Raw genomic sequence first — 14,875 nt, 5'->3', positions numbered from 1 at the left:
GAATATGTTTTTACTACAAGCAACAGGAATATTGTTAAAAATTGCCAATGATCTTGTCTACAATATGAATGTCAAGAATAACAAGGAACTAGTATCACCCAAACCATGTTATCTGCAACATATTTCAATCAAAACAATACAATGACCAAAAAAGCCCCAAATATATTGCAATACTGAAAACAGCAGAGTAAACTGTAAGAAAGTACAAATAGCTGCAGTGGTAAATAGAAATGTGGAAATTAATGAATGGAAAATCAACCAACCAACCAACCGACTGAAAGACTAATAAAAAGAGTATTATTTGTAAGATTAGTAAAGTATAAAACCTCTAAGAGGATAGATGATAAAAAAAAGTTACAAGACAGATGGTACAAGTAATATTAGAAATATTAGGAATACAATGTTAGGAATACAAAGGAAAAAACAGCCACAGATAGAGATTTATAAAGCATGTAAGAGAATCCCATGAACAATAAAACTGAAACTCTATATAACGGAATAAATGATTTACTAGGAAGTTATAACTTATGAAAAGTTACTCAAGGATATATAAAGGAATAAGGATGGGAAAGAAAAATATATTGTCATAAAAGTTTATACATAAAAATCCAAAAGAATCTAGTAGTTATATATTAGAATTTATAATTCAGGACTGTTGCTGATTGTAAGATAAGATAGCAAAATTAGTAATGTTTTTATATGATATCAACTAAAATTAGAAAAAAGAACCTTTAGAAAAGGTTACTTAGACTACTTAGAAAAGCAACTTACACTACTTAGAGATAAATCTGACAACATGTGGGCAAGTCTTTCTTGAAGGAAGTCACAAAACTTATTGAAAAATGCAAAATAAGACCTAAATAAAGGTAAATACTATACTCATGGATTAAAATGCTTACTATCACAAAGACATCAATTCTTCCCAAATTAATCTTTAAACTCAAGCCAATCAAAAAAAAAAGTCTACTCCAGTAGAGTGTGAAGCTGAACCTAAAATTCATAAAGAATTGAGTACCAAGAACAGCAAGACATTTGAAAAAGAAAAAGAAAAAAAAGGACCATAAAGGGAAGAATAATAAATTTTAGTGTATTAAAATTGGCAAGTTCCTTACAACAAATGGCATCTCAAGTAAAGTTAAAAGACAAGTCACAAATTTGGAGACAATGTTTGTAATTTCTTTAACTAGCAAGAAACTAGTGTTCACAGTATATAAATCTTTCAAATCACCAAGAACCTAATAGACAAGCAATCCGAAATAAAAATGGACCAAAAAGACAGATTTGTAGAGAAAGATACTCTACACTCTCCAATAAAAAGAAATGAAAAAAATTTCAACTTTACTAGTGATTAGGGAAATATAAATTAAAATATCAAGTGGACAATATTTGAAATATCTAATAACCAAGTGTTGTCAAGGATATGGAGCACGTTGAGACTTTCTGGTACAATTAGATCCACATTGATCATTGAGGACAAATTTTAGAAATGTGGAATGAAATATTTGGAGAATAATATATACAATGTGTTAGTACTTCATTGACATTTTAAACACACTAAGATGGAGGAAAAAAAGGGAAGAGGATGAGAATTTATAAGTTTCTATAATGTTTTATACATTTTTAGGAAATTTGAGTTATATCCATAATAAACTTTAACACTCTAATCTCCGTTGTGGGCATACCTCTGTCACATATTATTTTCTTAACGTTTACAATGTTTAACAGTTTAAAATAGTTTAATAGTTTAAAAATTAAAACCGCATAAATACTTTAATGCAACTAATTGGCAAGTGTTTTAACACTAAATTGAGTTTTGAATGATGAGTAAAATCAAACCAAGTGAAAAGTGTGAAAGGTGATTTAGGCAGAGGAAATTTTATATATATATATATATATATATATATATATATATATATATATATGGGTGTGTTTGTGTGTGTATTATATAGCATTTTGCAATAATATAATAAAAATATAATGATTGTATATACTCATGGAGATGGTGAAGCAGTATTGAATGTGTAAACTCTCCAGTATCTGGACCAAATCATCTTTGACAGAATTGGCAGAAGAGATGGAAGTCAATTGTGGTGACTTACAATGCTGTGTTAGGGACCCTACTCTCTATCATAGATTAATTGAAGAATCTTGAGTAGGAGAGTAACAGTCATATTTGCAATTTAGAAAGAGTGCAAATGCTGCTTTGTGGAGAATGGGTTTGGTAATGGTTATGGGAATAATGGGGATGGGGAGACAGATTAGGAGGCTATGTAAGTAGTCCAGGAAAGAGTCAAAGGGACTAAATTAAGATTGTAACAATGGGGATGGTGAGAAGGAAACAGACTTGAGATATAGGAGGTCATTTGGCAGGATTTGGTGAGCAAATGCATATGGGAGTTGGAGGAAAGAATGGCTTTTTGCATTCATTGTCTATGTGGATAATAGTGACACTAACAGAGAACTAGGTAACGGAGGAAAAGAAGGTTGGGTGGATGATAAATGTGGTTTTAAACACACTATCTTTGCAGTATTTGTGGAACATATGGCTATGCCCATCATGCAGTTGCCTATACCAGTCTGAAGCTCAAGGGAGAGGTCAAAGTTTGATGTGATTTCATCATTATCCTAAGGAACAAGGGTATTAAATATATTACTAAATGGAAGATTAATGCTGATTTTAGTGTCACTACAGTGTCATGTACATCTTTTATAGCACTTAGTGACAGCATTTAACAGGTCCTAAGTATTATAGGTGGGGACCTTATTTTATGTACGGTCCATAATAGAATGTAACATAAATTAACAAATATATATATATGTGTGTATGTGCGTGTGTGTGTATGTATATATATATGTATGTATTTAAAAGAATGCTTCTGTATAATGTTTATTTATCTGCCAAATGTGTACTTAGTACCTGACATATATGCTGGACTTAGTGTTAGTAGCTCCAGAGAAATGAGTAAGATAGGTCTTGATCTCAAGAGTTCACATTCTAATCAAATCTTCATGGATACATAGAAATTGAATTAAAAAGTGACATAAGGTCAAAACAAAAACATATACATGGTATAAAGTTATCACAGAGGAAGAAACAATTAATTTTCTTTGTGTATATGGTATCACTAAAGTTTCTCAAATTACATGACATCTGAAATGTCTTCTTAGAGGTGAAGAGGACTCTGATTGAAGAGGTACAGCAGTGGGGAAGGAGGACTATTTTGGACAGAGAAAATAGTATCATTCCTTGTGTAACAAGCCTGACACATTTGGGAATGGCAATTTGGTATTACCTGAGGATGAAACAGAAGTGGAATGGGTTAGCTGGAGATCTAGTTAGAGAGGTAGATGAAAGGTATTCCCACAAATTTGATAGATATTTTTCTGCACACAATAGTTCATTTACCTAAAGTTTTTAATAAAGAATTTTGAAATTCAGGATGAAAAATGTAGAATTGAGATTCAAGGTGGAAGAACTCAACAGGGACGGTGAAGACTGGAAGCCCCATGAACAGCCAAGATCAGGCTTAACCTCAGCCTCTAAGTGAATTAGTTTCATCATAAGCAATCATTCATCAAATTCAAACACATTTCAGGCAAATTTTTACATAGACTGACTAGTACTTGAGTGTGCCCCTCCCTCAAAATGGACATTTTACTTTCTGTCCCTATTCCCAATACTGATTACATTCTCTCATGTCTTGACTCTTTTTCCCACTAGGCTCTCCCAATCTTGTCAACTGTAATGCTGACACTGCACTTATTTTCTGCTCTCTGTGTGTTTCTCACTTGACAGATTCCCCAAAAATCTATTATGTTCCTTAAGTAATTGAATAGGTCTCTGCCACGGAAATCAGTGACAGCTTTTTAGGTATGCTATTCATGTGTTGAAATCTTCTACAGTGTGTGTAACTTCTAACGATGGCTGGTACATCATCATGCTCATCAAACCTTTGGTACTTTGCTAACTTTGCAGAATGGTTGGTCATATTTTACATGCCTTTTTGCATAAACATTTCCAGAATATAGAGATCACAATCACAACTAAAACTCCCTAAGCAATACTTCACAAGGGCTTCTAAGGATGTTTGCAGATTTACTTCTGAGTTGAGGAAAAGTAACTTGTAATTAACTTCCTGGCAACAAAAATTTCCTGAGGCAGGAGGGCTACTAGGAGATTATTATAATACTCATCACAATGTCCTATTTCTCAGGAGTTTGTATTCGGTGATGACTTTTTTCTGATCCTCTTTAAAAATAAGGCAAATTTTTATTTACTTGGTTGGATTATCCAGCTAAACCTTCCTGAAGGCCAAGGGATATGTTTGTGTTATATTTGGCCTTATAGTTCTCAGAAATTGTATTGTAAAAACAGAATTTGATGTGCAAATGCATATAAATATAGAAGCAGTACTAATTGTGAAGTACAGAAATATCAGTCCATACAAATATGTGACCTGTAAATCTATTCCTTAAAGAATAAAAGTAGATACCATGTCATCATTCAATGGGCCTAAATCTAGCTGCTAGTCCCTCTCTCAGCACATGGTACTTTTAAGATTGTCTTTCTGGAAAACTGCTAAGTGGTAAGTCAAGTAGATGTACAAGGATGTGTATGTCCCTTGTTTGCATTCTCTTTCTTTCAAATGAAATGTTCTCCTTCATTCAGATGCTACTGTGCTTCATGGAATTCCTCAGGCCATATCCTTTACTTGAACTCTTCCCTAATAATAAAACAGTAGAAATTAATCTTCCTATTCTCTAAGAATTTACAATTGTAATTTGTGCCATATAGCTAGCTAAGCAGCTTATAGTGTTTTACAATAGTCACTGTTTATTTATAGGTGTTAATCTTATCTCCCCAGTGACACTGTAAACTGCTCTATGACCCTTATAGATATGAATTGGAAAAATTATTAGCAATTCACACTGGTACATTTCAACAAGTGCTCCATGTTCCAGAAGGATCATTCATTCATGAATTCATTCAATAAATGTTTACTGTGCTCTTATAATGTGCCACACACTGTTTTGGGCCATAGTGATGCACTAGTGACCAAAACAACAATAAAATTAGGACATCAATGAATTTAACTCTAGTAAGAGGAATCTAGGCAATAAATGAATTTAAATATAGAGTATGTTAGTTCTCATAAATGATATTAAGAAAACAAAACAGGGAAATAGATGATAACAGCAGGATCTTAATTTTAAACAGGATGGTCCAGAATTTCTTACGGATGTCCAATTTGCCTAAAAAATCAAAAGATTTTTCTGGTAGTCCTTAAAGACAGATTAAATAAAGATCCTTATTTACCTAGAATGTCAAGTCCATCTTATGTAACTTCTTCTTTTTTTTACTGTGCTTGAATTAGTTTGTTTTACCTTTTTATTTTTTTAAGCCTCTTTACTGAAGTGTAATTGACACAAAATGAACTGCATACCTTCAATGTATATAATTTGATGACTTTGAACATATGCAAACACCAAAGATACCATAATCACAAACAAGGTAATAGACGAATCCAGCAATTCCCAGTTTCCTTTTGTCCCTGGGTTTTCTCCTTTTTGCATAGTGAGAGCATTTAACATGAGACCTATCCTCTTAACAAATTTTGAAGTGCACAGTACCAAACCATTAACTATAGTTATTATTTTTATGGCAGATCTCTAGAACTTACTCATCTAGCATTAATGAAACTTTATGTCTATTGAATAACAACTCCTGTTTGTCCTATCTGAGCTTCATTATCATTTCTTAGGATAACCTTCCCTAAATATACCAACTGGATTATGTCCTTTTAGTAGGCATGCCCTGCACATTCAGTGTATCCTTACACGCAATCGTTCATTCAAACAACCATAATTACTTGTGTAATGTCTACTGCATTCATTGGAATATAAGTTTCCTGAGGGCAGAGACCTGTTTTGTTCATGTCTGTTCTTTTGGAACTAAGCTTATTGCCTGAAATAACGAAAGCAACACACACACACACACACACACACACACACACACACAGTTTAACCAACTAACTTTATAATGGAGGCATTATGTTTTATAACCCCAGAGTGCCTAGAGCTAACCCTTTTTGACACTTGCTTTTATATAAACAGAGAGCCAAGTTCATTCGGAAGGAAATGAGGATTTAATGAATATATGAGTACATGGGAAACTTCCACAAACATTTGAAGGAAAACTTCTCAGCATGAATATCATCAACAAAATCACAAGACATACAAGTTTGGGCAGAAATACAACAAATACTCTTAAGCATGTATTATTTATCAGACTGCTCTAGAGGTTTGAGATACATTAGTGACCAAAACAGAGAACTCTCTCTTATCACATTCTCTGACAGGAGAAGATAGACAATAACAATAATAAATAAGCAAATTCTACAACATTGAGGAGATGGAAAGTTGCCCTACGAAAAAAAAAATGAATCACACTAAAGGAAATTAGGAGTTAATTCCAAGTCAGGTTAATCGAGCAGGTGGTATTTGAGGCATGTTGGAAATATTTTTTTTCTGAGAATGAGGAGAACAGTGTAAAGGCAGTAAAATATTAGAAAAGACTAAATCACATATCTGAATGCAGAGGGGAAATAAGGCCTTAATTAGCCGGGGACATTGGTAAGAGGAAGGGAGAGAGGATTTCTGTCTTTAATTTATAATTTAGGATTTAACTTTTCAACAAAATTATCTTAGAGCTGCAACAAAATTAAAGCAGAAGTGTTACATCATGTTAAGTGAAAACATTAAAGCACATTTGCAGTTAGAAAAATTCAGGTTATGAAGAGATGAGAAGCTTACCATTTTTACTGATGTCGAGTTCTTTAAGATTAACTAAACTAGCAATAGTGGTTGGCAGATTTGAGAGGTCATTATCAGGAATACTTAGTTTTCTTAGAGCTTGACAGTTGAACAATTGCTGTGAAAGAAAATAATGATTAATTAGATCTCAATTTGGTTAAATCCATTCATACATAAACTCAGTACCAAATTCAAATCACCATGTTTATAAATGTGGTAGTAAAAGGGCCAGCTAGAAAAGTCTCACCTCTTTTCACATCCACACTCTCGATTTTTTTCAGGGTGTTTTCATATTCCATCTCCCTGTTAGTGCCTCATGACTCTCTGCTACCCAGATTCAAAATCCAAGGTATTCTACTTTTTCCCTTTCTTTTTATCACTATATTCAATTTGCCACAGACCCTACTGATGTTTTCTTTGAAATAATTTCTGGAGCTGTCCATTCTTTACCAATCCCATAACTGCCATGATTCCCTCAATTCTGTTTTTTTGCAACCACACAGTACTTCCACTTAATTATGCTGAATAGTTGTTTATGTTACATACAAGAACTGTGATACAGTTGAATAGATGAGCTCACAGTTCTTCTGTGTCTTCTGTTTGTGTGCATCCTTGATATCTAGCAAGTGAAACATTCAGTCTCTGTTAGGTGGTGAAGAAATCACTAGTGATTGGTTCATTTCTGCCATCAGTCCAAGTACTGGATGGGGAGGAGTCAAATGTTAAAGCACTGGTTCTAAATACAGCATGGTTTTCCTCACTGGTGGGTGGTGGTGCTTGTTTAAAAATGTGGATTCTTGGGCTTTACACAAAGAAGTATTGATACAGTGAATCTGGGATAGGGGTCAAAATCTGAATTTTTAACAAGCATTCTAGTGACCCAGTTATTTTGATGTAGGTGTTTCCACTACCATATTTTGGGAAATGATGTTAGATTATTTTAGTTGTCTATCTTGACTACTCAAGATATGAACAGCTGGGACAGAATTTTTTATTCTTTTCTGGATGAATTATCTTAATGAGATATTTTCTGTTTGACATTTCTAATTCTGTTTTACTGAATTTCCACAGATGAAGTATCTGGTATCCATGACTATGCAATTGCCCTACAGTACATTTAACTACCGCTTGTTCTTACATGTAATTCATTATTTACAGGAAAAAACAATGAGCACATGGTTGCTATTTCTTAACTCATTAGCTTTTAAAAAATAGATTGTGCTGATTGCTACTTAAGATAAAAGATGCAGTTTCTTGCTTTTGATTATTCATTTTTGACTCCTTAAAAAAGTTATTTGCAACACTTCACTTAGTTCTAGAATTTAACATGCTACACAGAAATGTTGCTATTTTAAAAATAAAACCTAGAAAAGAAAACTTTGATGGGTAATTTCCACTAACTACTAATTTTCCCTTTAAAAAATAGAAAAATAGATGTCTGTACTCATGGTAAAAGTTAATTTTAATTTTTGTCAAATCTCTATCATTGTATTAGGACCATTATATCTACATGCAATGGTGGTTAGTACAGATTCATAGATTAAAAAATAATCAATTGCTTCATGACTGATATTGGTAAGATGTACTAATTGTCCTTTAGTCTGATTACTATAACTACTTTATACAAAAGTCAAATGATTTCCATAAAAGAAGTTTTCTTTTTGTTTTGTTACTTATAAATTCGAGTTTCATCATCTCAACTAAATTTTCAATTTCTCTCAAGTATTAGTAGAGGTTCCTATATTCCCCAATTTTAAATGAAATCACATCTGGAGCAAAAGATATGGAAACCCCCAAACACCTTATTACATAGAAAATCCAAGACCTCTATGGTATAGAGGTTAAGAGCATGGCATTTTGAATCAGACTGATGTAGGTTCAATCCCCATTCTGGCTGTGTGATCTTGGGCAAGTTACCTAACATCTCTGACCTCTGCCAATTTCCTAATCTGTAAAACGGGAATAATAACACTACGTAACTTGAAGGGTTATTGAGGGGAATCAATAAGTTAATATATTTAATCAGTTATAAGTCCTGTATTTTTTCACATATTAACATCTTTGATATTTGGGATGCATCTTACAATCAAGAGCAAGTTCTAATTTTTAAGGAGTGTTTCCTAGTGGTATTATAAAAATGTCTTATAATCAATGCCCTTGGGCTTGATGAAATGAATTACTTGGAAAAACATGAAATTGTATTTGACACATAGAAGAGCTTGATAACTGTTAGCCATTAGTAATATTTATATATACACACATACCAAGGCACACCATATAATTATCTGTTTCTTACTTTTCTAGAAGATGAGTCTTTGAAGGGAGGAGTCATGTCCAATTCATCATGGCATCAACCTGTTTCACCTCTGCATACACCAAAGTGACCAGCACAGTGTCTTGTGCTTAGTATATATATACTGCATAAATGTATTTGAAAGTATACTTAGATAGGTAAAGGGAAAATGAGGAGAGTGGTATGTACCAGCCAGAGTGATACTCGGCTGGACTGGAAGTTTCAGATACGTAAGCAATCTCAGTGGAACCCAAATGTCCTAAACAGAGTGGCGAACTTTTCAGTATGAGTCATGATGTCTATGAATTGGCAAAGAAATTAAGGAGGCATTTTAATGATTCTTTCAAGATTCAAGCTTTGAAAGAAAATGAAGTGAAGGATGATTATGAAATAGCTGTCATTCTTCAATATAGTACAGTAAATATAATTAATAGCTAATTAGAGTAAGACAGTTAATGGTTACAGTTGTCCTGCTTTTCATTTGCTAATATTTTACATTTCAAAGACAATACAATTGTTTTGAGTCTTAAAATATTTGTGTACTAAAGTGTTGTTGTATTTTTCCCTTGGGCTAAAGGAAGCAATTCAGCTCTGACAGATATTGGTTTGAGAAGAGTATGCAATTTAAATTATTGACTCCAAAGAGTACTGGTTAGGTGTTTTCTAAGAGAGCTGACACAAAAGAGAAAGAACTAAGTGTTCAAAAGAAAAAACATATTTGGGACTAAAAAATCTATATTCTAAGAGGTATTATTCATTCATTCATAGAAAACCATTAATTTATACCTGGTACAAATTACACAATGCTACGTGCAAGTGATACAAAGTGAATAAGACACAGAAACTAAGCACAGATTGCTTACAATTTAATATTTAGGCAATAAACTAAATACAGCATGGAAAAACTATGCCAAAGTAAACATCAGATGTGATGAAAACACACAGGTAGGATATCTGCACTAGATTATGTTGATGATGCTGGTGAGGTTGATTCATGAAAGTATGCTGTAGAGGTGTGGAAAAAATGGATGACCTAAGGGCCAGCACAAGCTAGCCAGACAAATGAAGTCTGAAGAGAATTATGTTGTACCTTTCTTGTGGCATCTAAAGATATTCCCAATTCAAAGAATGTGTATCTTAAACAAGTTTCAGATATTTTTTTGATAGCATGAGGAGACTTGGATCTTGGAGTGAATGCTCTGAGTCTACAAATCTACATGCCTTTAAAATCTATGTTCAGTACTGAAGATAAAGACATGAAAAGATACTGTTAATTTTTGTTTTCAGCAGTATGGTGGGCTAAATATTGCAAGAAAAAACTTTTAGTGCAGCAAAAGTATACACACACACTCACAGACACACACACACACACACACACACACACATTCTTTTAATGCATAACTGAGCTCTGGCTGGAAAATATGGGAAGTCCACTAGTAACAGAATAACAAGAAAATACTAACACATAGAGCTAAATTTGTGTGCATTTAACTTTTGCTCTGATCATATCTGTTGGTACCTCGTGGCTGAAGGCTGAGATTTTTGCAAGTGGAAGAGAGAAGACTGCTTGGGGTATGAACAGAGTCGGAGATAGGCTTAGATACCACTCTGGATAGAGCTGGCTTCTGCTAGGGGAGACACACTCAGTGAGTGAACTAGAAAACGCAGTCCTCCAAAGGGGGTTTGTAGGGAATGCATGCCTCTCTCAGTTTTGTCTCTCAGTGAAGTAAGAAGAGAGAAAGAGAAAGGGAGGGAAAATGGAAGACAAGAAAAAAGGAGAAAGAAAGGGCAGGGGGAGGAGGTAAAGAAGAAAAGAACAGGAAAGATGAAGAAAGAAAATAGGGAAAGGAAGTAAGGAATGGAAGGATAATTCCATTAGAAAGGAATGGTGGGAGGGAAGGGAAGGATTTAGGAAAGAAGAAAAAGAGGAAAGGAAGAGAAGAAATGAAAAGATACAGAAAGAAAAAGAAAATTAGTCTTCTAGGGATTACCACCACAAACCTAACTTCTTCTGAGTTAGGGGCCGGAATTCGTAGTATCTGTGAGGCTCCCTAAAATCCAATTCAGAATTACAGGTGGTCCTATGTCAGTGTTGCCCCAAGTGCCTGGTAGAAATAAACACAAATTTCATCTGAAGGCACGAATTTTAAATTCAGGCCTCAATGATTTCAAACAGGGAAACGTTTCAAGAAATATGGAGTCATAAAAAAAAAATCACTAAACATATGATTAAACGATAAACCTGAATGAGATGCTGCAGAAAAATAAATAATTTTGTCTTTAAGTGATGCAGATATTAGAATTATAAAACACAAAATGTGAAACATATGCATTTAATATGTTTAAGAAATAAAAGTGGGATTTGAAAGTATGATGATAAAATGAGATTATCAAAGAGAGCTCAGTAGATTAGGATAGTAGACACTGCTGAAGAAATTGTGAACTAGATGTGAAGAAGACATTAGCTGAATGTAGCATGAAAGACAAGGAGATGGAAAACAGAAAAGACTGGCTAAATGACATGAAGATAGGGTAAGATCTTTTTGAAATTCAAGGAAAAGTTAGTAGAAAAAAAGAGGATGAGGTAGCTGAGCAATTCCAGAATTGCCTAGACACTTATCTTCAGACTGAAGAAGCTCAATAAATTCTAAACAAGATAAATGAAAAGGAACCTACATCTAGACTTAAATAAAACCACAGAGTATCAAAGGAAGTAGATCTTAATAGTGACAGAGAAAGTAGATTACCTTCAAAAGACTGAGAATGAGAAAGACAAGAGGATTGAACAACAATTAAGGCAATGATTCATTAGATGTTATCATTAAAGTACTGATAATAAGCACAATATTTATAGCTATTTTTTCAGTACAAGGAAAAATGGCAACCTTTTCAGACAAAGACAAACTAAGTTTACAACCATGAGATTTTTTACTAAAGTAGCTGTCTAAAGATACCTTTTAGGAAAAAGGCAAATGAAACAAGTAGACAGATCTGATCTGCAAGATGAAATAGCAATAAAATTCAATTTTTTTATAAAAGGGAAATGTGTGATTAAAGCTGAACAAACATTGGCTATATAAAACAATAACAAAATATATAACTGTGGGACTAAACAATCAAGGTAGGTCAAAACAGCATGATAGTAGCATAAAAAAGAGACATATAGATCAGTGGAACAGAACTGAGAGCCCAGAAATAAACTCACTCATACATGGTCAACTAATACTTGATGAGGGAGCCAAAATATGGAATAGAATAATGTTTTCAATAAAACTAGATAATCACATACAGAAGATTGAAGTTGGACCCCTATCTTATACTACTCACAAAAGTTAACCCAAAATGGATTACGATCTTAAATGTAAGTCCTGAACTATAGAACTACTGGAAGAAAATATAGGAAAGATGCTCCTTGATATTGGTCTTGGCAAAGATTTTTTGGATATGACACCAAAAGTGTAAGCAACAAAAGCAAAAATGAATGAGTGGGACTATATCAAACTAAAAAATATGTATGCAGCAAAAGAAACAATCAGCAGAGTAAAAAGGCAACCTATGGAACGGTAGAAATATTTGCAAACCTTTATCTGATAAGGGGTGAATGTCCAATTTATATATATAAGGAATTCATACAAATCAGTAGTTAAAAAAAATTCTGATTAAAAAACAGGCAAAAACTTGAATAGACAATTTTCCAAAGACATATACAAATGGCCTACAGGTACATCATCACAGGTGCATGCTTGACATCTTTAATCATCAGGGAAATGCAAATCAAAGCCACAATGAGATGTCGATCTTTTGTTTTGGCAAGACTGTGGAGAAAAGGGAACCCTTGTATATTGTTGGTGGGAATGTGAATTAGTGCCACCATTATGAAGAGTACCCAATCAAGCTGGGGAAAATTCAAAGTCAAACTAAAATTCTGAAAAACAGAATTATATGTATCAGAGAAAAGATAATCAGAATAAAAACAGTCAGATCTTTGCATTGTTTGGAGGAGGATACAGACACTGATTAACTTTGAAGTTAAATATGCATGTTAAAATTTCTAGGGTAAAACTGAAGAAATAGAAATAAGGTGTATGATTTCCAGTGTGTAGAGGAAAAATAAGTGGAATGAGATAAAGAGGAGAAAAAAGATCTTTAATAAATATAATAGAAAACAGGTAAATACCTAGATGAAGCAAGACAGAAAAAATGAATAATAGAGTGAATAAATTAAGACAAAGATATCAATAGTTGTGATCAATAAATATGGATTAATCACTCCAATTAAAAGCAAGAACTATAAGAGTGGATTCAAATTAAAACAAGCTATATCTTATTACCAGTGATATACACAAAACTTGACAGAACAATGATAAAACTGGCAAAATTAACCAGAAGATAATTTATGCAGCAATACTGATTTAAAGCAGAATGCCTTACTAAAGATATTGACCACATGTTAATAAAACTTATAGCTCACCAGGAATATATAATTCTAAACTTGTATGCACTGAGTATCCTAGCTTTAAAATATTTAAAGAAAAATCTGACATATCTACAAGGACATATTATAAATGTAGCTTGTTCTAGCAGACACAAAGAACACTGAACTCAATTACTATAATTTTTTTAAAAGCATATATGAAAAATTTGCAATTAACCATATATAAGACATAAAGGAAGTCTCAACAAACTTCAAAGAATTAGTAATGAAAAGCCCAAATTATTACACCATAATGCAATTAAATTGTAAATTATCAAAAGATAACTTTAAAAGCTTTTATATTTGAATGTATAGAAACTTGAATTTCATGACAGAAAAGAAATCATACTGATAATTACAACATACAAGCAAATGATAAAATGCTACATGTTAAAAATGGCAGGAGATAGCTAGAAATTGGGAATAAATTGTAGCCTGAAATGCTCCTATTAGAAAACATAAGGGGGTGAAAATAAATGAGTTAAGAATGAAGTTGAATAAGACAGAGAACAGATAACAATGAAGCAGGGAAGCAACAATAAAGAAGAGACCCTCACAACCCACAATAGTCTATGAAACTGGAAGGACAGAGATCCTGAAGTGAACACGACCGGCTGCTCCTCAAGCAGAGGAACTACGTCATTTGTGGAACTTTGTATGTATCTTATGATAACTTCTGTCTTTTAAATTTTTTACTGTAACATAAAAAAGAGTGTATAAAATATAAATGCTCTTTTCAAGTTATAATAATAAAACAAAGATCTGTATTTCTCAATTCAGTTTAAGAAAGCTACTTTGTGCCCATCCAAATCATGTTGCTCTTTCCCAACTCAGTGAAAGGCAATTAATTTCTTGAACTTATTTTACGCATGCCCTCACTTTTCTTTATGCTTTTACCACAAGTCTAGTAGTCATAAAAATATATTGTTTACATTTGTCTCTGTATATGAATGGAATAATACTGTATGCTTTCTTCTGCAACTTGACTTTTTCATTCAATATTATGTTATTAACAGCATTTTATGTTGTTAACATAGCATTAACATTATTATTCCATAATCTGTGGAATCCAATATCATTTCATAATATATTCACTCTTACTACCTTATGATTTATTTAACAAAATTTTCTTATATATTGTGCTGTTCATAGATTATGGATTGTTTCCAATCTTTTCTAATATGAACAATGCTGCCAAGAATATGCTTGTAACATCTGCTAGGGCACATACACAAAAGTTTCTCAGATTAGTAAGACATATATTCAGATTTACTAAGTGATAGAAATTATTTTCC

The 14,875-nt window shown here is 33.0% G+C and overlaps 1 protein-coding gene across 6 annotated transcripts in view; it reads right to left on the bottom strand.

Moving 5' to 3' along the window:
* Nucleotides 1–14,875, bottom strand: part of LRRC7 (leucine rich repeat containing 7) — a 488,385-nt gene that overhangs the window by 274,095 nt on the left and 199,415 nt on the right. For all 6 annotated transcript variants that reach the window (XM_037024314.2, XM_037024309.2, XM_073234117.1 and 3 more), the window contains one exon: nucleotides 6,814–6,931. In XM_037024314.2, coding sequence (XP_036880209.1) covers nucleotides 6,814–6,931 — 118 coding nt within the window. The remainder of the gene's footprint in view (nucleotides 1–6,813; nucleotides 6,932–14,875) is intronic.

The sequence above is a fragment of the Manis javanica genome, chromosome 4, assembly GCF_040802235.1.
Source record: "Manis javanica isolate MJ-LG chromosome 4, MJ_LKY, whole genome shotgun sequence".
Taxonomy (NCBI): Eukaryota; Metazoa; Chordata; class Mammalia; order Pholidota; family Manidae; genus Manis; species Manis javanica.
Note: the sequence above shows the minus strand (reverse complement) of the source record. Positions and strands in the feature narration are given on the sequence as shown.